The sequence below is a fragment of the Malus sylvestris genome, chromosome 1 (assembly GCF_916048215.2).
Source record: "Malus sylvestris chromosome 1, drMalSylv7.2, whole genome shotgun sequence".
Taxonomy (NCBI): Eukaryota; Viridiplantae; Streptophyta; class Magnoliopsida; order Rosales; family Rosaceae; genus Malus; species Malus sylvestris.
The window spans coordinates 19,709,952-19,737,178 of NC_062260.1; the positions used below are offsets into that span (position 1 = coordinate 19,709,952).

Sequence of the window (27,227 nt, forward strand, 5' to 3'; positions counted from 1 at the left end):
TACACATAAAATTGGGTCTTTTTTGGGTCCCAAGCTTTCATCAAGTTGTTTAGTTAGGTTGATAGAATACCAGATATTTTAATCATGCCTAATTAAAAAGGATAGCTCATCCCACTTAAAAATATCTCCCACAATAACCCCAATTAGTTGATCTAATGAAAATGAGCCAATGAGTTGATCTAATGGAAACTGACTTCTAACTTGAGTTCAAATTCTCACTAATGCATTTTTTTACATGAAAGTTTATCAAATACTATAATACTACTTTTTTTTCAAAAATACTTTTACAAAAAAGTTTATCAAACATTATACTGCCCTATTTCACAGCTGCTTATTCTCACAGTACAACAGAAGTAGTTTTTTTTTCAAATGACAGCAATACCAAACCAACCATATATCCACTTTGTCAGTGATCTACTTTAGCGTACCGTTGCTCTACGACAGAAACAACCTTTTGTCTAATTATCAACTCTGTGGTGCCCAAAAATGTACCTGTGAGAGTTCAAATTCGAACTCTAAGTTAAGAGTTCTAGACCTTTGCTCGCTTTCCACTGTACAAATTTTGAATTGGCAAGGGTGGGCACAATGTCATTTCCCACATTGAGAACGTAAAAACCAGTAATCATTTAAGTCAGGAGTTACATGTACACGTAGCGACCACTGAGAGGCGCTGGTGATCAGGCAAAGGCCAGTTTTCTGAGAAATTTTTTAATGTGACTGGTATACGAAGTAGTACATCATGTGTCACTAAACAAATGATGAGATATATGTGCTAAAAAGTTAATAGCTTAAAAAATACAATCTTTCACCATTACTATTAAAACTACGTGTATCATTTGTGTTCCAGTCACAACTAAAAATTTGTCCCGTTTCCTTCGAGGCAAAGAAAAGAAACAAAACAAATTCAAAGTTTCGAACTCTGAAGAAGAAAGCCAGAGTAATTGAAGGTGAAACAACACCGCGCGTGACTCTCTGTTTGTTTTGGCGCTCTTCTCACTCTCAGACACTGTATTTTTCACTAAAAAAAACAACAAAAAACAGCCCATCGCTTTTAAATGTTATTGGATATTAAAATGGATTAGAGTTCTTCTTTTGGTTCTGCAGCTTCCTGAAGTGGCTGAGGAAAAAGATGGGAATTTTAAGCACTTTCTTGGGATTCATCGGCTTTGGCATTGGAAGTCTGGTGGGACTCTTGGTGGGTTTCTATCTTTTCATCTATTCAGAGCCTGAGGAAGTGAAGGTAAAATCTTTTACTATTTGAAGCTTTTGATTTTTGGAAGCTTTTGATTTCTGGGTTTTTTTGGTTGCCCAAGGTGTTCGCTTAATTAATTGAGCATTTTGTGTTTAGAGATTTTGGATCAAACAAATGGTTTAATTTGCCAGTCTTGCATGGATTTGATTGCATTCGGTATCACCTGCATCTCTTATGAATTTCTGAGTTTCAGAAGAAACTGGGAAATCTTCAATTCCAATTTTTATGTTATTTTTGAATTTTGAGCTTATGTCTTCAATTATTTGAGAGATTTTATGCTGATTCAAAAGAAAACTCATTGGTAATGTTTACCCTTTTGTTCTTTCTTATGCAAACAATAAGCCATCAAGTGAACTTTTCATCCTTCATGTAACCAAAATTAACTTCACCTCCCCTGCTTTCCCCTCTTGAATCTTTGATTGTGACTAAGAGGTTGATGTATGACTTTTGAGTCGATGAACATCGAACACTGCTAAACAAAAGTACTGTGAAGTGTTAAGCGTGTATAGTGCTAAACGTACTTCATGTTGCAGGATCCAATTATCAGGCCGCTACACGAATTAGATTCTAGTACTTTGCAAGGTCTTCTACCTGAAATACCAATGTGGGTTAAATTTTCCGACTATGAACGAGTTAGTATCTCCTCTCAATCTTATTGCATTGAGCCTTTGCCCTTTCTTTCTCTCACTCCTGCTAACACCTCACCTCAATGTTGATTATACGCATCACTGTGCAGGTTGACTGGTTAAACAAGTTTCTCGTTGACGTGTGGCCTTACCTTGACAAGGTAATAATCTGGTTAGCAGTTGTATTTTATTGCACTGCTTTTTGAGAGACTGTTTATTTATTGTGCTGCAGGCAATTTGTTCTACAATAAGAAGCATGGCAAAACCTATCTGCGCTGAGTACATAGGGAAGTATCACATTGAGGATATTGAATTTGACAAGTTGAGTCTTGGAAATCTGCCACCCATAATTTATGGTTAGCCTACTCACTTTGATAGCTTAATCATAAATGCTTATTATTTTCCGAGTGCAAGAGGCATTTTGATTTTCTTATCTAGCACTTTTTAATGCTCTTTGTTAAATTTGAAATGCGATGACGATGAGTCTACAGAAGTTTAGGGCACCACTTCCATTGATTCATAAATGACAGTTCTTCCTTGTTTTGTATGCATATTTCTGTTTATCTCACATCAGTCAACGCAGAACTAAAAGGATATTCGCATAACGTGTGCAAATCATGGTTAAAATTCAAAACAATATTTTGGTTTATGCATTAACCCTTCGAGATTTATTATGATATATTTTGGTTACTTTTGAATCTTACAGGTCTAAAAGTTTATGAGACTAATGAGAATGAATTAGTCATGGAACCGGCATTTAGGTGGGCTGGCAATCCCAACATAATTCTGGTTTTGAAGTTGTTGTCTCTAAGAATTACAGTTCAGGTAACAAATCAAAGCAAAATCCTTTAGGAGAAGAATCTGTATGTTTATATGATACTATGCTTGATGCATTCTTTTCAGAATACTGATTGTTGTTATTCTCAGTTAGTGGATTTGCAAGTATTTGCAGCACCACGGGTAACTCTGAAACCTCTAGTGCCGACTTTTCCGTGTTTTGCAAGCATTCTGGTGTCTTTATTGGAGAAGGTCTCAGAAGAGCTAACTTTTCTTTTATTTTTTTTCACTTTTTATTTTGGATTGCATTTTTTCTGACTGGTTTAGTTAGTTTGCATTGATAAGATGATTTTTTTCTTCAATTTATTTGCAGCCACATGTCGATTTTGGAATCAAGGTATTGGGAGGGGACATCATGGCCATACCAGGCCTTTATTGGTTTGTTCAGGTGCTTCACCAGTAATTCTTTTCTGGATAGGATTGTGATTATACATTGGATGAGTTTTGGATAGCTGTGTAGATGATTTATGCATGTGCAGATGTTGGTTTGATTTGATTTAACTAACCGTCTACGTGTTTGCAGGAGACCATCAAAAAACAAGTCGCAGGCCTCTATCTATGGCCTCAAACACTGGAAATACCTGTTCTCGATGCTTCAATGTGAGTAACCATGAGATGGTGCAGCTGGCCTCAGCACATCTAGCTCATTCTTTTCACCTAAAATTTATTGATTCTATATTTTGTTTTACTTATATCTATTTTATATCTATTTCAAATATCCTTTTGTTTCACAAAAATGATTTTCCCTTTAAATATTCAACAGAGTGGCCAAGAAGCCTGTAGGGATCCTTCATGTAAAGGTTATTCGAGCACTGAAGCTTTTGAAGATGGACATCTTGGGAAGTTCCGATCCGTACGTCAAACTAACCCTCACTGAAGATAGGTTGCCAGCAAAGCAAACCAGTATCAAGATGAATAAGTTGAATCCTGAGTGGAATGAGAAGTTCAAGCTTCTTGTGAAGGACCCTCAAACTCAAGCTCTTGAGTTACAACTCTATGACTGGGACAAGGTTTTCCCCTCAGTTGTTTCTTTTGGCTCAAATACCAAATTATTATTTTTTAATATTAATCCGTTTGATTTTGTTATTTCTTGCAATTCTTCTGCAATAGTGTGTGAACCCTCATTAGCGTTGATCTCTGCTTAATGCTAACTGCTAAGGAATATGAAGTTTGTTAATGATGTTGCCGTGTCCTTTGATAAAAGGGAATCAGAAGGGATGTCTTGTGTTTATCAGTATTGGTTCTCAAGCTCTTTGGTCTCAAATGTGTGTTTGAAAGCATATTCATGGAACAATAGTTTCTCAATATCATCAAAGTTCATTATACTAGTTCTTGCTAAATTGGTCGTTAACAAGCTTCTATGAACTTCTACTGAATAAGGCTAAAATCAATTCCTTTTCTCCGTTGGTATTGGTCATTAGCGTGTCTCCATAATTTATTCTTAAATCTGCTCTGAGTCTGAGGTGAGGTTTAGACGAAAGATTCTGTTTGTTAGTTTCTGAATTTGTGAACAAGGTTCAATTTCAGGTTTTGATCGTCTTTTGTGTTCACAGGTTGGCAGACATGACAAATTGGGAATGCAGTTAGTTCCTTTAAAAGTACTAACACCCGGTGTGACCAAGGAATTTGTGCTAGATTTGGTCAAGAACACAAATATCAATGATCCTCAAAACAAGAAGCATAGGGGGCAAATTGTGGTGGAGCTTGCTTTTGTTCCTTTCAAATCAGAAAGCAGTAAACTTAATGGATCTAGTAATGGTTTTGGGAAAAGCGAAAGTGGAAGGTCATCAGAGAGTGATGAGTCCCTCAGTGGAGCTGGTGTACTATCCGTTTTGATCCAGGGAGCTGAGGACGTAGAAGGGGAGCATCACAACAATCCTTATGCTTTGCTTTGCTTTAGAGGTGAAGAAAAGAAAACTAAGGTGAACCTTCACTTTGATAACTATCAACTCCTTTTTATCATCAACAACATTTTTTGAACATAGGCATGAACCACAAATTCAATGAAAAAATCTTGTAATCAGTCTCGTGGCTCCATTTACCTATTTATTTAACTTTAATTGTGTTCTACACAATCTTTTGTGACAGTAAAATCTTGTAAGCATTCTCGTGGTTTTGTTCACGTATTTTCTTAAGTTTTTTTCTTTCTATTTTGTTGGCAGATGATTAAGAAATCTCGTAATCCACTTTGGAATGAAGATTTTCAATTTATGCTCGATGAGCCTCCTTTGAATGACAAGATTCTTATCGAGGTCAAGAGCAAAGGCAGAGCCCTAATCCGAGCCAAGGTATGAAAAACACCATTGTTCCCTTATTTTTCTCTATGCCCTAGTCTTCTCCACATGCTTTACAGTGCTCGGATTCTGTATCATCTCATCATGTAGGAATCACTGGGATACGTGGTAATTAATCTCGCCGATGTGGTACACAATGGCCGTATCAACCATAAGTACCATTTGATTGACTCCCAAAATGGAAGGATACATGTAGAGCTAAGTTGGACAAAGGCTTGAAGACATGGGATTAGAAAACAATGAGTTACAAGTGATCTCAAGTCTCAACTGACATTTCCAACTGTTCCGACCGATGATTTACGCATTTGAATGGGAGGAAGAGAAGAGGAGGGGGATAGAGATTCTTGGATCTCATACATTGTTTTGATTTTTCAATTTTTAGAGTAGTCATTCATAGGGATAGGGCAAATTGGTTTAACATTTCTCATTTCTTTTTACATCCCAATAATTTTGAAGTAGATTATGGTGAATTAGCATCTTATCAACCAATCTTGTACAGGTTGACAATTATGAAGCAACCTTAAAGCTAAAGGGGTAGTGCTATTCACATACCCCTTTTTACGTCCCACACACTTTTGTTAATTTTTGTCACTAATCATTTTCATTGGATCCAACAACTGGAAATTGAGAGCATTGTGCGAGAAGTAAAAATGGGCGTGATAACACCAACCAAGCTAAAGCAAAGTTTTCATCAGTAAAGTGCAAAGCAATCCCCTACTGATTTGGTATTGGATGATTTTGTTTATTTTGTTTTGGGTTAGAGCTGGGCTGGAAGCTTACTCTTTTTCAAATCAAAATCCAATTTCAATTGTGCTAGCTAGACCAGGCTAGTTGGTAAGGGATTGAGCTTGGGTTAGACACCTCTGCAAGCTTTAGACCAGATCAAGCCCAAGTCATATTTTCTTTTATTAAAAAGTGGGGATGAAGCTGGAATGGGGCAAGCCTGCCCAACTCAATGATGCCAAGGCCCCCCCACTCCCGAAAGTTTTATGGTGTAAAATTTTAAACAATGTTTAAAATTGATTTTTCTTTTGTTTAGTCCACGTCGTGCCTTCAAATTAGAGTTGTGAGATCCACATGCATGCTACGTCAGCACATAACATAAATTTTGTTGAATTTGGACAGTAAGGGTGTGGGATAAACATGGATGACAACATTGATATATTTTCAAAGTGAGAAACCAAACTAATGAGTTATGAAAAAGTCAGAATCATGTGATAAAAATACCACTTCTACTAAATATACGATATGACAAGAACATGTTAGCAAATCAAAGGACGAGGAAGAAGAAGAAAAATTGATTACAAAGTTTGATTCTTAAATTTTGTTCAAACTCATATTACCTCTCTTTACGTCCAACTTACCATCTACATATATTGTTTCCAAAATGTAGCAAATACGTTTGCGCCTCAAATTGTGGTGGAAGGCAGTAGGAGAACCTTAGAAGGGGAATTTGGATCAGTTGAAGTAGAAACAGGTAAATTTAAACGGCATTAATAGGGTTATAGGATTTGGGTAAATATTTAAAATATTCATTAAAAATATTCAACGGGATTCCTAGTTGCAGATCATAAGTAAAGATTTGTACCTGATCCCATAGTCCCTGGTATGGTATTAGGGTTACCATGGGAATGCTCATCGAAGTCGACTTGATTGTTCCATTCCCAACTCAAATGCCACACTTGGGATGGGAACAATCCGGGCCATCGCGTCAAAAGATCAGAGGAACACAAGGCAAGTGATTTGAAGCCATGAACTGGAATGTGGTGGATGTCTTGTTGTCAAAGTTAGGCAAAGATTTTCAAACACGATTGGCATTTTTCAGTTTGAACCCATATATATAGGAAAGCTCTAAAACTTCAAATCACCATCTATTCGTGAAAAAAGGGTCTGTTTTTTTCTGTATGAAAGCGTATTAGGGTTTGGTTATTATAGGAGGAGTGGACGGAATAAGGGTTTTAGCCATAATAAAACATAGGAGAAAAAGTTGATTGATTGTGAGTGTTTGATTATTGGGTGTGGATTTATAAATAAATTTTGAATTTAGTTTTAATTGCATCTCGTCCTTAACAATAACTGTAAAAACAACGACTTGATTCTTTTACATCCTCTCAAGACTTTATTCTTCTACTAAGTTACAAGATGCAATAGTAAACTCTAGTAAATAATAGGAAATCAAACCATAATACTTATCCTACTAAAAAAGCTCTTCAGATGTAAAGTACAAAAAATACCCCCAACATAAAAATGAAAATAAAAAACCAAATTACTAAGCTCTAACTTTTCCAACAAAACTTTCCCTACAATTGAGGAAGGTATTCTAAAGCTAAGCATCTGTTGTCATATAAGAAAGTTAAAAGATATAATAATACATGATAGGTTTGGATTACTGATTGACATTGATAATTCACTAAGTAAAGCTCAAGTTGAGCATGTAAGGTTGCATGTCTTGTGGCAAACCTTGTACAGGTTGGTGCCTTTTTTTTCTGAGCTAAACAAAATATTGTTTATGTAATTTCCTAATTGATACGAAACAAGCCACTTTTTGGTGATGAAATCAAACTATTGATTTGCTAATTCTTTAACTGTTTCTTTCCCATTTGTATAGCACAGGTGAAACAATGTTCGCTGAAGAGGTTGATCGAACAAGTAATTGCAGCTGCAGCACGTCAAGAGAGGCAACGCCTCCATTTTCTCATTAGCCTTACTTAGATTTTGTTCATAGTTTTAATTTCAGTATGTTGAAAGGCCTGAAGGTGTTGCAGCACCTTTTCCACTTGAATCAACAAGATTATTATTTTATAACCTCTATATTTCTTATGGGACGTCTGACTGTCGAGTGTATAATAAAACAAGAAATTTCTTGCAGTTGAAGTGTGGCAAGATCAAAATTTCAAGTTAATCATGCACCGCAGACATAACATTACAAATACAAATAAATTCTATCCTATTTATATGTATATGATACATGCACATAAGCAAGGCAACATACATGAATATGCATAAAAAAATAAAAGTAAACAGTGAAAAAGTTAGAAAGCGACTTGCACGAACTCAAATTAAGCATGATCTTAAACATAAGGACCCCAGTGGATGCATGGATTAGGTTTGACTTGCTGATGATCAAATGCATGTGACGTCATAATTAAGGAAAGCTGCTTGGCAACTTGTTCCCCTGTAGTGGATATGCATGGTTAAGACTCCATCTAAATTATCTTAACTAGCTTTCATGCACGTGTGTTTTTTGAATCACGGCGTGCTATTTGGGATTATATATTTTAAATGTATTTATATGCATAAATTGACAAAAGGAAAATCAAATATTTGAAGTAAATGAATAATTTTAGATCATGCTAGAAATCCCTCATAAACCAATTAAAGCAGCTAAATTCACATAATAAAATCGGTCTCCGTAGAATTTACATTAAGAATAGAGAAAATAATATTTAATAAACACATTGTGAGACTAAGCCCACTCCCTCCCCCTTAGTGTAGATAATATCGTTTGTTTAAAAAAAATCATTTGACAATTAATTTAATCACATTATTATCCGTGTGCGAAAGACCTTTTTTATAACTGGCATTATACGCCTCTTAAGATGTTTTAAACGTGTTTAAAAATAGAGAAAATAATATTTAATAAATAACTTATTGAATCACATTATTGCTAGCCCATTGTAAAGCTAAGCCCACCCCCTTAATGTAGATAATATTGTTTGTTAAAAATAAAAATAAAACAATCATTTGATAACTTATTTAATCACATTGTTATCCGCGTATGGAAAAACTTTTTTTATAACCTGCATTACACGCCTCTTAAGATGTATTGAACGTGTTTAAAAATAAAGAAATTGAATCACATTATTGCTAACTTATTGTGATGTACTAATTAAATTAAAAAAAGCACAAAAAAGTAAATTATTAAAGAAATACTATTAAAACAACGAAAATGCCCCTATCTTATTTGATGTATTATTTTGGAATGCCTTTGAAATTTTTTGTTTTAGGGGCATTTTTGTCCAAATATTTTTGTTGAAGCATGGTGACACCAAATCACTATTCACCTTTTTCCATTCTCTTATAGATAGATTAAAGAGAGTATAGAATTAAAATAACACCCGAATCAAAATTATCTTAATTTTGGGGTGATGGCTTGCCTCGGGGATGTGAGACTGCGGCGCCGGAGGTTTGGGCTCTGCAGGGTTTTTGGTTGATGTTTGTTTTGCAACTTACGGGTATAAGTCTGTGTGCAAGCTTCTATCTTGAGTTGCAAGTCTTCTTTGGCTTGAGTCTTTCTACCCTCGTATCTTTCTTTGTTTATTTAGTGTTTTGTGTTTTATTTGAACTTAGTCCATCGATCACAAATTGTAATTTGTCTTGATCTTTAATGAGGTTTACTTTCTGACAAAAAAAGAGAGTATAGAAGAAAAGCATGCATGTGCAATAATTAATGTTCCAATCTACCAAGTAAAAGATTTTTCGACTTTGCATATTATGATTTTGTTACATAATCTCTGTCTCCCCACTAAAGTAAACGTAGCATATAATATAAATATTCTCTAAATTCTTTAATTGACACAATAAGTTCGGTGTGTATGAACACTATGAAAAATGAGAATGAAGAACCATTATGCATTTAAAAATTTGATCTTTCAATAGGTTTAATATGCCAAAATATTCATGGAAGACTGAGAACCATCGATCAAGTTGATCAAACGGTAAATTCAACTTAATCAATACTTAATTTACACAATAAGAGAGAAAGAGAGAGATTATTAGTTATTTAAGCAATGGATGCATGATTATATGAGAATTTTCAAATGCAAGACATCGAATGCCCTTAATCACTTTCACTACCCAAGTGGGGAGCACCATAAGAGGAGGGATTATTATTCCCCTTGGATATTAAAAAAGGTCAGCTTTCTCGTTGACTTGCCCCAGAAAGTCTGGCGAATTTTAGAGATATAGTAAAGGGAATCCTATACCCTCCCCACAAAGGGTTTTTATGAGGATTCTTTCTTTGTTATAATGCATCTCCACTCACTGCTATAGGAAGCCCTTCATTGCCCTCTCTCTCTCTCTCTCTCTCTTCTGGTTCTCACTCAGTAGCTAGGGCAAGTTTGTAGTGTGAGGCATGCATGTGTGCCCTCAAAAGGAGGTGTGAAATGAAAAGGGGTCACTTTCCTGGTTCTTTGTTGATGTTCGTTTGTGGGGGAGAGGAATAACTTTTGCAATTCTAAAAAGCTACAGCATTTTAATTTTCTTTTAAAAGGTATATTATCTTGTGATATATAAAGTGGTGGGAATAGGGAACTCCACTCACCTCATTATATGATGGTTAAGTCTTTTGATTATTTGGATTTAGTGTTTGGTGCTTGGATGCCTTGGGTCCCTACTGTGTGCACTCTCAATTTCAGAAGCTGATCCATGAGGTGTCATGTCGTTAAGGTTCTTGTGATTGAGATAGAGCGAGATCTTGAGAGTGTGAATCTCATGTCGGAAAGTTAACGGATCTTGCATGTACTTATAAGGAGTTGAACTAATTTCTATATTTTCAATTTTTTTTATAACAATACCTCTACTTTCTGAGTAAGAGAGAACAACTGGACAAATGAAGATTCTTGATGCCTCAGCAGACCATTACCAAATGCTTGAAATAATGGAGAGAATGGCAGATACCAATTCTCTGAGCACTCAGCTCTCCAACTCACATTTTCAAACTTCCAATAATCCCACTTCCCAATTTACTCTTAGAGAGATAGAGATGGAAGATTGTATTTGCATAGAGAGAACAAAGTTGTGTATGTGACTGTACTATACAGCTATACTATTCCAAACATAATGTGAAGGGGAATATTTTGACCTAATTTCAGTTTTCAACCAAGGCCACATCCACTGGTAAACCTCATAAGGATTTAATGGTATATTTGAGGAATAAATAAATCCTCAAGAATCATACTTTCTTCCCCCCAAAATTATCCTACTACAACACCACCAATATAATTTCTCTTCACTTGTAAGTGAAATGTCTTATGTTCGATTCTCACAACGAATTTGAACCACATCATTGCTAGTCCATTGTGAGATTTAGTCCACTCTCACACCCCTTAGTGTAGATATATATATCATTTGTTCAAAAGAAAAAAAAAAACACCACCAACATATTGCATATGTAACGTAATAAATAAATTATTTTCCCTTTTTTAAAACAGTTGCGCTCAACCAAAAGGTGTCTTAAAAAAAATTTACAACAGTATTTGTTTTTCTAATATAAACGATATGAAAATGACTTTCACACTATTTTCCCTTTCAATTTGAAACGATTATATAAAGTGAAAGAGAATTAAACATAGGTATGCCAAAATAAATTTGTGAGCATGAAGCCATGAATCATTTCCCCAAACGATATTACGAGAGAAGAATCAATCAATACAAGGCCCCACTGCATGAATAGATGTTAAACGAATGTATATCATTTTAAGACAAAAAGAAATGTTAAGGGGACTCTCTCAAAATTGAGACTTTTTATGCAATCTTTGTCACCTCATGTTTTTTACACTATGTTTTATAAATAAGAATTGACATTAAACTGAAAGGTGACGGAATCTATAGAGAGTCTCACTTTCGACAGAGTCACCTTAACATTTTCCTGAGACAAATTACTCGGTCAACTCAGTACGTTGTCTTCCAAGAAGAGTATGTATATCACATATGTAATTTTCAAGCACGAGTTTTCTCGAAGAACACATTCATGATGGTTGCCCATAGCCTACTATATTCTCGTGGATTCATTAATGGTGGTTATAGCCATAGACTAATATATTTCCAACTGCCAGTTTTTGACCATTGAATCGGTATGCCAATTCTAGAGGTTGATGATTTGCATGGTTCGTCGACCCAATGTTTTGTATGGTCTGAAACACACACGAAACCGAGTAACATATATGATTATAAAAAACAGAAACGAGAACATCAAGATTGTTAAGGTTTAAAACGACATATATCGTCGTCATCACTAGTATATATATAACAAGTCGTGGAAACTTTAGGGTTTAGAGACTTTGAATACATCGTTTTATGTGGGAAATTTGTTTTGTAACTTTAGGGTTTAGTATATTAATATTACAGGTTTAGGAACTTCGAGTGCATCGTTTTAGGTGGGAAATTTGTTTAAGCAATTTATTTACTGCTCTGGGAAAGTTAAACATGCATAGTTTACTAATTTTTTATTTTGCATTTTTATTTTAAGAAATCGACAGTCCAAGATGATTGTCTAGACATACCTAAACCTACTTTGTCCTGAAAAGTTTCTATCTATTTCTTTCTTTTCGTCATCTTGTTATAATAAGAAGACAACATATAATTAAAAGAAATAATGAGCAGACACTTCATGAATTCTCTAACATTTCACAATTCAAATTAATTTTCGTGTTAATATTATAAAGTATTATGCAAATAATATGAGATTACAAAAAGTCTATAGAGAGTCTCACTTATAAATGATTTCCATTAGCATTTCTCTTAAAAAATTATGGGGAGAAAGAAAAGAGAATGTAGTGGCAAATGGAGAAATTTTTGCTCCTGGAGGCAAGGTGATGTTCACACACCATTATTTTGGCCGGTTGTTCTTGGCTACCTACCGTACCTAGTTCTCTTTGAGGCTTCTTTTTTTCATATTTGGCCCCATGGTGCTCAAAGAAAACATGAAAGGAATATTAAATAATTTCATGTATAGCAAATGGTGGAGAGTTAGTGCAATTGTACGCGCTAATGACATATTTATCTACCAACAACAAGCAAGCAAAATATATCTAGTATTCTCTTTCATGATACATCATGCATTTATTAACTTTTAAAACAGTAAATATCATTCTTATACATTAAAAAGTAAGTAAACATACTTTCTCTTTATGTAAAAATCGCGAGTATTTAAAGCCCATTTGGTTGTAGAAATAATCTACAAAAAAATTAAACAATTTCTTTTTTAAGTGAGAAAAATGAAATGATATGGGAATATAACAGATTTCATATGGGGAATATTTCAGAAATTTGTATGTAATATTCTTCCCATTTATATGATGTCTTTCTTTTAGTTAAATTTCATTCATAATTTGCTATTAAAGTCAAAGCGAAAAAAAGCAAAAATAAAAAGGAAAAGTAATGGAAAATACAGAAAAGAGAAATCCAACTCATGTGATGATAAGATCTAAGTCGTAATGTCAACAGGGTTGACATGGGAACCCACAAAACGACTGCTGTGATGATATGCACGTGTGGCAAACTTATCATGATCATCATCTCATGTGGGAGGAAAATAAAAAAAGAATTTTAAAAAATTAAATTAAAAATTGAAATTGCATGATTAAAAAAATGGCACCATTTGACTCCATGGCCAACAATGATTCATCATGATGGTGCATAATAAGCTAGCATGGGGGCCGTGGCCCCCAAACCCCATTATTCATGATACAAATTGATTCATACATTTTGTAATGGGGGTATTCTTTTTGTCATTAAATTATGATCCACCCAACATTTTAGTGTTATTTTATCACCCAAAGTAAAAGATATGTTTCAAGAGACAATGGAGAAAAAGAGGGATTTGACAACCAGCCACTAGCGCTAAATATTGCTGCATATTTGCACAGTATTGTCAATGCCTTTATGCTTATACATAATATAGATAGATTGAAGGTTCTGATCGTTGATTTTATTCGGTTAAAATGTGTTATATAAATGATGGAATATGTGCAGCTCTCATTTAGGGGATGCAAAAATTATCTATTAAATATGATAATATCAGCTAAATACTAACACAGTAATACATAGTATAAATATCAAGGTTCTAAAAAGCATTAGGCGCTAGTTTGGCGGCCGACAAGAGCCTAGTGCTTAGGTGTCTAAGTGGCGACCTAGGCGGTTATTTTAATTTTAATTAAATTTATTATATAATGTATAAATAAAGGTCTACCTATTAAAAAATACATAATTGTATTGCATTACATAAATTCCAGAATAGAATATCATATAAATTACAGAGTACTAGAACATATTCAAAATATGGGGAACAAGTATACAATGACTGTTTATCTAAGTATGCAATAAGTCTTTTATACTTTATTAAAAAAATAAAAAATAAAAAATGAAAGTTATATTTTTCTATCTAAATGAGAGTCGCAATCTAGGGGGTGTCTAGGCGGTTCTAGGCAAGATAGGTGGGTGCTTCGACAGGTCAATGAGTCCTTTCTTATTTTTAAAGGACAACTAATGAAAATGGCTTGAAAACTTTGAGTTTTAACGATAAGGACAAAATAAAGGGTAAAGTGAATAGTACCAAGATTGACTTTTTGGTGTAAAATGTGGTTTTTCGTTAAAATGAACAATACCAGGAATTTTTCGTTAAAGTTCCTTATTTTTAAACACTTAGAGATTAATCGTGGTGGTGGTCAACCACCTAGTGCTTAAGAAGAGACTTCTAGAACACTGATAAATACCATCAAAATGCATTAATATATTTTTGTTCCAATAACTCTTTAAATTTCTTCTGTTTGGCCACGAATACTATATTACCAACCAAAGCTGCTTGAATTGACAATGCAAGATAGAAGTGGGATTGGCAAGTTAGTGAAGTGTAGCCTGGAAAAGAATCATGAGTACATGCAAGAATCATGGAGGACGGCTTTTTTGCTTTATTTGTCTACATACATGGAAACAGATGTTAGATAACATTCCAAATCCACCACACTTGAATTTGCTAAAGGGTTTTTTTTTTTTTTTATAATTTTTTTTAATCACAAATAGTCCTTAAAATTGACCATCACCATCTAGATGGTCTTTAAAATTGAAAATCAATCCATGTAGTGCCTGAAAATAGGTGTCGCAAATCAATATGGTCTTTCCGTCACAATTCTAGTAAAAATTTCGTTAAATACTGATGTGGCACATAAATGGGCCCCATAAAATTTATGGGTTTTTATCACAAATGGTCCTTAAAATTGACTCACACCATCAAATGGTCCCTGAAATTGACCCACACTATCAAGATGGTCCCTAAAATTGAAAATCAATGAACGTAGTCTTTGAAAATAGGTGTCGCAAATCAATATGATCATTTCGCCACAATTTTGTAAAAAAAATTATTATGTGCTGATGTGAGTTTAATAATTAATTTAAAAAGTTATCTAAATACTTTTTTGCACAATGGAATTTTTTTATTTTTTATTTTTATAATAGAACCTACTCTGAAGAAAGATCCATTCCATAAATTCTCAAAAGCACAAGGCTTAACCAAGGCCTAAGAGAGGGTTTGGAAATAGTTTTCAACCAACAATAGACGCACCTCGGTTATAACCTCATTATCTCAAGGCAGACATCGCCGTTCTTTGAGTCACTAGACCATTAGGAAAGCACCAAACAAGCTCTCCAAGATTAAGGTTGTGAAGATGTTGATCACCTAAATGTTGATGGTGATGTCCCAGAAGTCGTTGCCAATCAGCCAAGTCATCACCAAAGATGATCTCGATTCAGGTTCAATTCGATGAAGGGTGTCAAAGTGTGTAAAGATGGATGTGTTGAGATTTATTTTAGAAAATAGACAGCGAAGAAAGTAGAGGAATGTGGAGTGGGATCAGAGGTGATTGTAGACTAGGTTTTTTGGTTCACAACTTTTTATTATTAAATTATTAAACCTATTTGTAATTTTTTTAATTTAATTAGACTTGTAAGATCCATTTATGTGTCACATCAACACATAACAAAAATTTTGACAGAATTGTGACGGAAGGATTACATTGATTTGAGACACTTACTTGTGAGACTACATTGATTGATTTTCAATTTCATGGACCATTTTGATATTACAGGTCAATTTCAAGGACCATTTTGATGTCGTAGGTCAATTTCAAGGATCATTTGTGAGGAAAAATGATATGATACCCATTTATGTGTCACATCAACACTAAACATAATTTTTAGCATAATTGTGACGGAACGACCACATTGATTTGCGACACCTATTTTTAGAGACTACATTTATTAATTTTTAATTTCAGGGACCATATCGATGGTGATAGTCAATTTCAGGGACCATTTGTGATAAAAAAAAAAACCTTTGCCAAATAAGGTAACACGATGGTTTTAGAACTTAGGCATTGAGAAATTTGTGTGTGTGTGTGTGTGTTGAAAACACAATTCAAACAAAAGATGTTACTTGATACTATGGTCTAGTGATATTTCTCTTCACATGTAAGTTAGAGGTCTTAGGTTCGATTCTCGCCAAAAGCGAATTTGAACCACATTATTGCTAACTCATTGTGATGTTAAGCCCACATTTTACTCCTTAGTGTAGATAATATCGATTGTTAAAAAAAAAAATTCAAATAAAACACATAGATATAAAAACATATTTATAAATGTTGAGGAAAAAAAAACATGCTCATGGTAGGTTGACAATTAATTTTCTTTTGGGCTAGTCATGAAATTAGTTGGAGTTTTCAGGTTTCAGAGGTTATTCTATATAAAGACATACAAGTTAATTCTTTTACAAAATATAAGAGGCAATTTTTAACCGTGAAATATATTTCTCTTTTCAGCAACCATCATTTATTTTACCCCAAAAAAATAAAAATGAATTCTTTGTTTTTAATAAAAGACAAAGTTTGTGATAAGAAAATTTGAGATTACTAAGGAATTTCAAAATGACAGAAATAGAAATGACAGAATTTTATTTTCTAGAATTTGTGAATTTTGTTGTTTGGTTAACCTAAAGAACAATGAAATTTAAATATAGAATTTATTGTGTGTATAGGAGTCATTAATTAAATATAAATCAAAGATAATAGTTATGAAATGTGGTAGCTAGTAGTGGTGGCGACAACATGGATGATGGTGGGTGGTGGTGATAGTGATGAGATGACAGTGGGTGGAGGTGGTGGCAACTGCGCCACAACGGCATGTGGTGATGGTGGCAGCTGTGGTGGTGGTGGTGACATGTGGTGGTGTTAGGTGGTGGCCACTCATGGTCGAGTTTTTTTATTTTTTAACTCACTTATAGAAATTTGAAAATTACACATATTTATAGAGAATTTAAATTTGGAAATTTGAGGTCCTAAATTCTAAGTTTTTTTTCACACGAAAATTCTAAATTTTTTTGTTTATAAATCCAAACAAGGAAATTGATGCATGTCAATTTATAAATTCTTTTTTTTGTCCAAATTTCAAGTTTATTTTCCTCCTCCAAACATAATGTTAAAGTTGACTAAAGATACAACATTTAATTTTCCAAGTTACCCTTCTAGTCAAGTAAATACATACATTAGGACTTTTAAGCTAGAGAAATGCTAAAATGAATCTATTAAATTGAGACTCTCTATGGATTCCTCGTCACCTCACAATTTAACGATAATTTTCATGTAAATTTATAAAATATTGTGTTAAAAATATGAGATGATAAATTTTTTATAGAGAGTCCTCTTTTTTTCTTGTTATGCAGGGGAAAATAGAAGACATAGTAGTAAATGAGAAAAAAGAAAAGGAAAAAAAGAGAAAAAGAAAAGTTGTGGTTCAATAAATGATAATTCGATGAAAAATAAAGTGAGAGATAATACAAAAGCGCACGCAACTTTCCTCTATTCAATCAAAACGTGCTTTTACAATTAAGCGCTTTTAACTCCTATGCCTTTTACCGTTCTCTACAGCTTACGCTTATTTACCACTTCAACCCACCAAAGTACTAAAACCAAGGTCAACATCTTCGCAATAAACCCACACAATAAGACCAAGCACCATCACTCTCTCTCTCTCTCTCTCTCTTGCTCTCTCATGGCGGCCACGGACACCAACAAGAAGAAGACTAGTAGAACTAAGACTCAGTTGCTCTGTTTTGACATTTAGCTTCACTTTTCTGCAAATATAATTCAACCCCAACTTTCCTTTTCTTCTAGTTTTCCCTCTAAACAACCTCCATTAAACCTACCTCTCTCTCTCTCTCTAGTCTCTCTCTCGGTTTTCGTGTTCCATTTCAACTTTTGTTAAAGCCCACTACCTCTCTCTCATTCCAAGAACTCTCTCCCAGCTGGAGAAAAGACCAAAAAAGCAGCTTAATTTAAGCACTTTGAGATCTGGTTTGTGAGTTTTGCTTAAATTTTCAGTCTTTTTTGTGCTATCTCTTAAATTTCTTTGAGCCTCATCTCAAAGCACAGATTTTTGGTTCTGGGTTTTGAGCTTTGAAACATCTCCAGTTAAAAAATGGGGAGCAAATGGAGGAAAGCAAAGCTTGCACTGGGGCTGAATCTGTGTGTGTATCTTCCCAAAACACTAGAGGATTCATCTCCTTCCTCTGTGGACTCAGCTGAGAGACTGTCTGATGCAGCCCTGCTTTCACCTGCCAATTGGGCCAATGGCTCCTCCAGGCCCACCACTCCAACCCCATCCTCTCATGGTTTGAAGCTCTCCAGAAGTGGAAGCAAATCCTCAAAGGTTTGTCTTTGATTGAGTTTATAACTGATGGGTTCTTATCAGTTTTAGTTTATTCTGTTTGGATGCTGAGAAAATGAAGTTTCTGTGGATTCTTTGTGTTTGGTTTAGAAATTTTAGCTCAGCTAACCAAAATGGTTAATAATTTTGCTATGGTAGTTTAACATACTATGTGGTGCTTAATTAACTCTTTTTTTGTGTACTTTAATATTATTTTTCTGTGTTAATTTTGCTTAATTAACTTTTGTGCTGTGACTTGAAATTTAATTTATAGTTTGGTCCTAAACTAATGTTTGATATATATTACTTACTACATGAGCATTCACAGATCAGGTCTCAATTCTCTTGGCCTCAAAAGACATCAGGTCTTTGAGAAGAACACATTTAGCAGATTTTGAGGAGACAAATAAATAATTGAATGTGAATTTTAGTGTTATGTTGTTTTCCTGTGTTTGAGGATGTGGGGTTAAATTTTAATGCACAAGTCACTTTCAGGACCATTCTTGTTTGCCTAAATGGTAAAAACCTTTCCTTTTCCTCCTTCCCATGGAGAGTAAAAAAAAAGGAAAACATTTGCTGCCCTTATCTGTTGACTCATCATCTGCAAGCTTTCTGGCAGTAAATTTCATCTAGCAAGTTAAAAAAAGAGAGGGGAAATGAGTCCCACAAAGCAGCTTATTATTTCCCTTTTGTTGGTTTCTCTGGCTCCTTTCAGAGCTCTGGTTTGGTCCAACGGTTAAAAACCCCGAAATATAGGATACTCCGGAGCACCGTAAAAAATTGAGCAAATTTTTAGGTTTAGTTATCGTTACATTGGGTTACATGATAGATTTTTTATCCTTTTCCTAATGTGCCCCTTGCATGTAGATCTAAGCTTGGATACCTAACCTTGACTTTTATCATCTTACCAGTAGATCCATCACTCTTTTATTTGTCTGTTTGTGATAATTCTACTTGCTTTGCCTACCCTATGTTTAAAGGCATCTTGCTTTGCCTACCCCATGTTTAAAGGCATCTCTTACCACAAAAAAATTCCTCCTTCCTTTTGTTTGCATGACTAGTTTTTGTATCATGGTTGGTTTTGTACCTGGCATAATGCTGTTGAATTGCTCAAATGTGTTATAATCGTCACGCTGTGTTGATAAATGATATTTTCTCTGGTGGGATTGTTTAAATTTTTTTAAAGTTCGACGAAGCCAGTGTGTGATAATGTACGTCGTTTGATTGATATGGCTTATTTATGATTTGTTTCTTACACTTGTTTTATGTTTTCAGCAAACGTGCTCGATATGCTTAACCAAGATGAAGCAAGGAGGTGGCCAGGCTCTTTTCACCGCCGAATGCTCACATTCTTTTCATTTTCATTGCATCACATCAAACGTGAAACATGGCAACCAAATTTGCCCAGTTTGTAGGGCCAAGTGGAAAGAAATCCCAGTGCAGGGTCCTAGTCTGGATCCTCCTCCTGGAAGGCCAGCTATTGGTCCGGTAGGTTGGCCCCAAAATGATGCTTTGATGACTGTGGTTCGCCGACTACCTCCTCCTCGAAGAGACTTGAGCCGACGGCACATCGTGCCACTGTATCGGGCACACGAGCCGGGTGTATTTAATGATGATGAAACCTTAGATCACCAACCTGTGTTTGATGAGAGAAGCTCTTGCAATAAGAATGGTGGAGACGACAATTTTGTTAGGACGATAGAGATCAAAACATTCCCAGAGGTGACAGCTGTTTCAAAATCCAATTCTCACGACAGTTTTACTGTTTTGGTGCATCTGAAAGCTGCTACTTCAGTTACAAGTCAAAATCCTACCATAAATCTTTCCAGTTTGCCTCAGTTTTCACACAATCATCGTGCTCCAGTAGACCTAGTCACAGTGCTCGACACCAGTGGTAGCATGGCAGGGACCAAGCTTGCATTACTAAAACGGGCTATGGGGTTCGTGATACAGAATCTTGGCTCCAACGACAGACTCTCAGTTATTGCATTCTCTTCAACAGCACGTCGCCTCTTTCCCCTCCGCCGAATGACTGACACTGGACGCCAGCAGGCACTGCAAGCTGTTAACTCTCTGGTTGCAAATGGTGGGACCAACATTGCTGAGGGCTTAAGAAAAGGTGGCAAGGTATTGGAAGATCGAAGGGGAAAGAATCCTGTTGCCAGTATAATACTGTTGTCGGATGGGCAGGACACTTATACTGTCAGTGGCTCTGGGCCTAACCAATCTCAGCCAAATTATCAGTTGCTCCTCCCCTTGTCTATTCATCACAGTGACAATACAGGCTTCCAGATTCCAGTGCATGCATTTGGATTCGGTGCAGATCACGATGCATCATCGATGCACTCGATTTCAGAGATATCTGGGGGAACATTTTCTTTCATTGAGACAGAAGCTGTAATTCAGGATGCATTTGCACAATGCATTGGGGGGCTTTTGAGTGTCGTGGTGCAAGAGCTGCAGGTGGTAGTTGAGTGTGTGAACACAAGTCTCCGCTTTGGTTCAGTAAAAGCAGGAAGCTACCCAAGTCGTGTGATGGGTGATGGACGGAAGGGGGTTATTGATGTTGGAGATATGTATGCCGATGAAGAGAGGGATTTTCTGGTTTCAGTTAATGTCCCAACAGAGTCTTGTAGCAATCTCACATCATTGATAAAGGTGAGATGCATTTACAAGGATCCCTTGAATAAAGAAACGGCAACAATAGAAAGTGAAGAAGTTAGAATTGAGAGACCTGATGTAGCTCGGCAAGCAGTAGTGTCAATAGAAGTGGACAGGCAACGTAATAGGCTCCAGGCAGCCGAGGCAATGGCTCAAGCACGAGGAGCGGCTGAGCTGGGAGACTTAACCGGTGCAGTTTCAACCCTTGAAAATTGTCGAAGGGTATTGTCAGAGACCGTGTCAGCAAAATCCCAGGACCGCCTGTGCGTAGCATTGGATGCTGAGCTCAAGGAAATGCAAGAGAGGATGGCAAGCAGGCATGTGTACGAGGCATCTGGCAGAGCGTACATCCTTTCAGGATTGAGCTCACACTCATGGCAACGAGCGACAGCAAGAGGTGACTCCACCGATGGTTCAAGTCTTGTTCAGGCCTATCAAACCCCATCAATGGTTGAGATGCTTACTCGATCTCAAGCTATGTTGTTGGGCAGTCCATCAGCCCAGCGGCTTGTCCGACCATTTTATTCACAACCAAAGCCGAGGTAATCATAGAAGGTTGCTGTGTGCTCATCCTTTTGTCATTCAATTTTTATTGGGGAGAGGGAGATAAATTGAAGATATAAGGAGAGGTTTTTTTGGATGTGATTTGGCCTCCCGCGGCCTGCCTTCTATATGTAAATCAATAAAAAACCGAAAAAGAAAAACGAGGAGATGGTGAAAAGGGTATAATTGGGAAGGAAAGAAGAGGAGGAAGACTGGAAGAGTAGGGTTTAGGGTTTATAAGATTATGTATTTCTTGTGTTTTTTGTTGGGTGGTGTACATAAAGCAAATGGTTTTCTTCTCCATGAGAGATGGGGCAAAAAGTATGTAATTGTCAAAAATGGTATGTAATTACCATGCTCTCAATTCATTTGACAAAGTTTTGTTCAATGCATCAGTAATTTTGTTTTGTGTTTTCGATCTACGTATTTACTTCTCTCAATTTATTTCACCAATTACTATTCACGAGATTCGAACCTCAAACACTTACAAGTGAATGAAGTTATAAGGGCTTTCTTGGTTAGCAATACTTCTTTCGAGTAAACAATGTTAACCCTTATGATTCTCGACATTTACAGTGTTTAATGACCTTGGGCAATTTGTTATGTCCATCTTAGCCTCTCCGGTTGGAGCAGAATAATGGCGTGCGTAGATGCCGTCTGTTCCCGCCTTTGTAGCGGAGACATCAGCTTCCGACTGGAAGAAAGCAGCTTTGTGGTAATATTTACTTGACGATGGAATGTGAGATGTTCAGCAACATAACGTCACATCCACGGAAAATTGGCGGTATGAGAGAATAAATTAGTATTGAACTCATCAATCATCATTCACGAGATTCGAACCTTAGACACTTACAAGTGAATGAAGTTACAAGGCCTTTCTTGGTTAGCAATACTTCTTTCGAGTAAACAATGTTAACCCTTATGATTCTCGACATTTACAGTGTTTTAATGACTTCGGGCAATTTGTTATGTCCATCTTAGCTTCTCCAGTTGGGGCAGAATAATGGCGTGCGTAGATGCCGTCTGTTCCCGCCCTTTTAGCGTAGCCGTCAGCTTCCGACTGGAAGAAAGCACCTTTGTGGTAATATTTCTGCATGAACATCCACTTCTGCTTTGGTTGTGGTGCAGGTTTCAGGTTCGTCCTCTCCCACTCGCTCCTCTCTTCTTCCGTCATGTTTCTGACCTTTTCAGTCTTGTCCTCCTCCTTCAACATCGCTTCCCAGCCCTCCCTGTCACTCTTGATCCGGACAATCTCTCCTGTCTTCCAAGCTTCATACTCCTCTGCCTCGTTTACATCATCATCAGTATCAATATCAGCAACAATGTGAGCTTCCTGATCCAAACCTTTATCCTTCCAGATCTCCTCAACCACAATCTGCTTTGTCTTTCTCTTCCTTTCCTCCAATTTCTTCTTCCTTGAATCCTCAAGGGCCCATTCTTCGGCTTCAAGTTGCACACGCTCAGCGATAGTATGTCTCCCCAACTTGGGAACAAACAACGGCTTCAGCATCAACATGACATTAAGCTCTTGTTCCGATTCAGTATCATACTCAGATTTCTCCTCCTCTTCCTCGTCTTCTGACGGAAGCAGTGGAGCTTCATCTTCTTACTCCCTTTGAAGCGACATCGTCTCCTTAATCCTTTGTCTTCTTTCCTCATTGGCATCTGCATCCTTTATCTCCGCTTCCAACCTTGGTGCGTCATGGCTTCCTCTTCAGTTGTCGCAACAATCTCAGCTTGCCGGAAACGCCTATGGTCAGCTCTAACATCCTCACGGTTATCTGTCCTGCTTTCAACCCAACGACGCAGCCTAGGATCATCTTTCCTAACATTGTAAGAATGAGAATCCTGAGTGGGAGATTCTGCTGCCTTGAACATCCTAATATCCCCATCTTCGTCGGCAGCATCTGCCCACTCGGGAGCTTTTCCGGGCCAATACCTTGTAACTTTCTTTGCCCAATCTTACCTCTGAGCTTATCCCTTACTGCAATCACAGTATCACTAACACCTGCTGTCACAGACATTCTATATTCTTCACTCTTTCAACTCCTACCAAGCAATGTTGGAGCCAAATTTCTTAATCCCACACGAAAACAAGACAATTATAGCCCGAAACGTAACAAAAATTCGAAAACCAGACAGAATAACTATCTCTGCAGAAAATCTAGAGAGAGCAAAAAGAGAACAAACTATGGACAAAATTAAAATTCATATGGAAATAGAGAAAAGCCAACAATTACGCGATGGATCGACGTTTGAATAAACGGAGGAGAAGAAAAAGAAGAAATCCGGAATTGAAACCGAAAGCAATGCTTAAAGAGAAGGATGATTACAATTTATATATACGGCCTAGAGTATAACAAATCCTTAACAACAATTAAAACCCTACATCCAGAGGGAATTAAAAACAGAAGGGGAGAGACAGAGTGTGAAGCTTGGAACGCAAGGCAATAGAGTTTCTGCTGTTTTTCTTGCTTTGAAGCGAACCACGATACCTGTCCGACCTATATACACAACCCCATCCCACCGGACACAAGACCGCCTCCTCGACCACCTCGTGCTTTTGGTTTACTGAGGATAGATATATAATTTGCTTCATACCTCCGTGGGTGATTAGCCAGTTGGGTGGCAAAATATTACTTTCAGGCTATGGTACTACCGCGCCGGAGAGGCTGTGCCACTTGAAAAGTTTATGGAAAAATCATAAAATAATATTCAATTTGGTGTGCAAACGGCTAAACGAGGAGTCCGAATCGCTATGGAGGATAGCAAAGAAAGAAAGATGCAATGCAGTTGAGAGAATGAAGCATCAAACATGGTGTTAAACTGTTAATTGCTTATTGATTGAGCCCAAAAACTTGAACTAATTCCCTCCAAGCACATAAACAACAAAACCACAAGTTAATGCATTGCATTGAGGCTGAATTATCATTTTCCTTCACTTGGGCGAGGAATCGGCTTGTAATCGTACTTGTTAATGTCCACTTTCTGCTGCAAAACCTGCAAAAACGAATTGGGTAAGTGCCAAAATAAATAAAAAAAAGCTCCCAAAAGCACTTTCTAACTGCTTATGGCTTTTGGCTTATTACAAAGCTTGTACCTTGAGCTCTTCCTCGAGCGATGTCTTCTTCGGCTTGTAGGCGTCAACGGGCCCCGTTCTGGAAAGTGCTTTTCGGGTCTCGATGATCTCCCACTCCTGATCGTCCTTCACCTTCGCGATGTCCTTGCTTCCTTGTATCATGTGACCGAGCCCCACCGCGCCGCACACGGTGAGCGAGATCATCGGAAGGCCGTATCGGATAAACGGGTGTCTCCGCCCCCATCGCTTGTACGTCGATGATTTAATCGCAGCCGCGCCGGCTTTTGTTCTGCTGACGCTTGTCATCGCCTTGATCATCTGGCCCCAAACCACTGCTAATTGAATTGGAAACGAACTGAATTGAACTGAATCGAATTTGGGACTTTAGGGTTTTGTTCTCTCTCTAGTCGGATCAGGAGGGGAAGAAAGAGTCAAGCCAACAGAGAAAGAAAGAGAAAGAGAAGGTTATTTTTCCGGCGACAAGGAGTGCGATGACGGCCTACAGGTGTGGGGTGGCTGAGGGATGGATCGTTGAGTGGCTGAGGGGGGTGGGACACGGGCCTGCGGGAAGGCTTCGATGGCTGCTTGGTGCTAGGTTGTTCCGTTTTCCTTTAAATTTTTTTTGGGGGTAAATTACACGGTAACCCTGAGGTTTGAGATCTTACCCAAACTCATACAACATCTTTAAAACATTTCACTTTCATACCTCACGTACCATTTTATTTCAAAATAATACGTCCGTTAGTTTTTTCATCCATTAATCCGTTAAGTGATTACGTGGCTGCCACGTAGCTGCTAAATGTGTGTCATGTGACAAAACACCCCCTAACCCGCGACCCTCCCTCCCCAGACCCCCATTCTTGCAACCAGTTCGTCTTCTCCTTGCACCCACACTCACCCTCCCTCCCCCTTCTCTTTCCTCCATGTTCATCTTCTTCCCCCAAAACCCTTTCCTGCAACCCGAAAAAAAAAAAAAAAAAAAAAAAAACAATCCAGTTCGTCTTCCTCCGCACCCGCGACCCTCCTTCCCCAGATCCCCATTCATGCAACTAGTTCGTAGTAGAGGGGGGGTTGGGGGGAGGGATAATCACTGGGGGTGGGATGGGGGTCTGGGGAAGGGATAATCGTTTTGGGGGGGGGGGTTGATGGGATCTGGATTTGGGTTTTTTTTTTTTTTTTTTTTTTTTTCCTGTTGAAGATTCAGTTAAAAAAATTAAAAATTATTTTTTTTGCCACTTGGCACAAATGTGTCAGCCACGTCAGCATTTAACGGATTAATGGATAGAAAATCTAACGGATGTATTATATTGAAATAAAATAGTACTTGAGGTATGAAAGTGAAATGTTTTAAAGATGTTGTATGGAGTTGTAATAGACCTCAAACCTGAGGGGTTATTATGTAATTTATCCATTTTTTCCCACCTTTTTTATTGCATTGAACCTTTACACCGTTATGTAGGAGTTAAGTAAGTGTCGAAAACCTATCACTTGTTGTTTGGGCCCAAAATAACAGTTTGGGCCGAGTGTAGGGTCATTCTCGGCCCGGAAGGCCTTGCGGCAAGAATACCATGGATCGTTCAATACGTGGGCCTCCAGACCTAGGTCGGCTAGGTCATAACGCAAGAGGTCGAACCCTAGTGCAATAAGGAGTCTCGGCAGGACCCGGAAGTGAATCCGGCTCAGTTAGGGACTAGGTTCACAGTCCTAGTGAAGGTAGGACTGGTCGAGTTGATGTTGATCAGGGGAAGAAAACCTAGTCCGAGTAGGTTTTTAACTCGACCTTGGGGGGAGCCAGTGCTATAAATAGAAGAGGTTGCACATCCTTCAAAGCCCCCTGCAAATCAATACAAAATTGCCCTGCGCAAACTCTCACAACTTGTGATTTTTCTTTTTCCTTTTTCGCTAACACATCTTCCGTTGGCATCAGCAGCACTGTGGAAGCAACCGGTGATATCTTAAGTCGGCATAGATAGCTCTGTCACCGTAGAATCAGTCGGTCTCGCAGTATCTTCCGTTGGCATCAACAGCACTGCGGCGAGAACGATTGATTACCTATCCAAGTCTCGGTCGAGAAGGGTTTCTAAATCCTTATTGGTCGAGGTCATCTCATCAGCCTTCTCGGCGAAGTGAGGTGTTACAGTTATTACATTCGGCACATTGAAAGCCGAATTTGATATTGAATTTCGTAAGAATAGTAACCTTGTCTTCAGGTTCGAGAGCCCAAGAGGCCGAGACGTGTTCCTTTCTCGGCCGCAATCGCAAGACGCAGAAGTCAGTAGTGCGACCCAACGCAACATCAACAAATTTACTCCTCGGCCGAGCTCGGCCGACGAGTTGGCACGCCCCGCATTCACCGAAGGACGTAGTTAGCTCATTAATTACTCGGCCTGCGCGCCACGTAGACTTTGTAGTTTTTAGGGTCAACACTTGTATAAAAACTTACCTTAAACGGGCTTATCGTT

At 37.3% G+C, this 27,227-nt stretch overlaps 3 protein-coding genes, 1 long non-coding RNA gene and 1 pseudogene across 4 annotated transcripts; 2 read left to right on the plus strand and 3 right to left on the minus strand.

The window, feature by feature from the left end:
* Window positions 1–928: 928 nt before the first annotated feature.
* Window positions 929–5,479, plus strand: LOC126619970 (synaptotagmin-3-like). The gene is made up of 13 exons (XM_050288448.1): window positions 929–947; window positions 1,105–1,240; window positions 1,786–1,884; window positions 1,989–2,039; window positions 2,111–2,234; window positions 2,585–2,703; window positions 2,806–2,907; window positions 3,029–3,103; window positions 3,239–3,315; window positions 3,479–3,725; window positions 4,269–4,637; window positions 4,878–5,003; window positions 5,100–5,479. The coding sequence occupies exons 2-13, from the start codon at window positions 1,130–1,132 to the stop codon at window positions 5,226–5,228; spliced, it is 1,629 nt and encodes a 542-aa protein (XP_050144405.1). The 5' UTR covers window positions 929–947; window positions 1,105–1,129; the 3' UTR covers window positions 5,229–5,479.
* A 668-nt stretch (window positions 5,480–6,147) lies between these two features.
* LOC126620713 (uncharacterized) lies at window positions 6,148–6,965 on the minus strand. The gene is made up of 2 exons (XR_007622620.1): window positions 6,598–6,965; window positions 6,148–6,448 (listed from the first exon to the last, which is right to left on the minus strand). It is a non-coding gene; the product is annotated as an uncharacterized LOC126620713 (long non-coding RNA).
* A 10,789-nt stretch (window positions 6,966–17,754) lies between these two features.
* On the plus strand, window positions 17,755–22,102 carry LOC126620030 (E3 ubiquitin-protein ligase WAV3-like). Its single transcript, XM_050288493.1, has 2 exons — window positions 17,755–18,485; window positions 19,758–22,102. The coding sequence occupies exons 1-2, from the start codon at window positions 18,255–18,257 to the stop codon at window positions 21,687–21,689; spliced, it is 2,163 nt and encodes a 720-aa protein (XP_050144450.1). The 5' UTR covers window positions 17,755–18,254; the 3' UTR covers window positions 21,690–22,102.
* Window positions 22,103–22,112: 10 nt separating this feature from the next.
* LOC126620041 (uncharacterized) lies at window positions 22,113–24,097 on the minus strand (annotated as a pseudogene).
* A 405-nt stretch (window positions 24,098–24,502) lies between these two features.
* Window positions 24,503–25,531, minus strand: LOC126620049 (uncharacterized). Its single transcript, XM_050288514.1, has 2 exons — window positions 24,787–25,531; window positions 24,503–24,686 (listed from the first exon to the last, which is right to left on the minus strand). Exons 1-2 carry the CDS (start codon window positions 25,081–25,083, stop codon window positions 24,615–24,617), a joined length of 369 nt encoding a protein of 122 aa, XP_050144471.1. The 5' UTR covers window positions 25,084–25,531; the 3' UTR covers window positions 24,503–24,614.
* Between the last annotated feature and the right edge of the window lie 1,696 nt (window positions 25,532–27,227).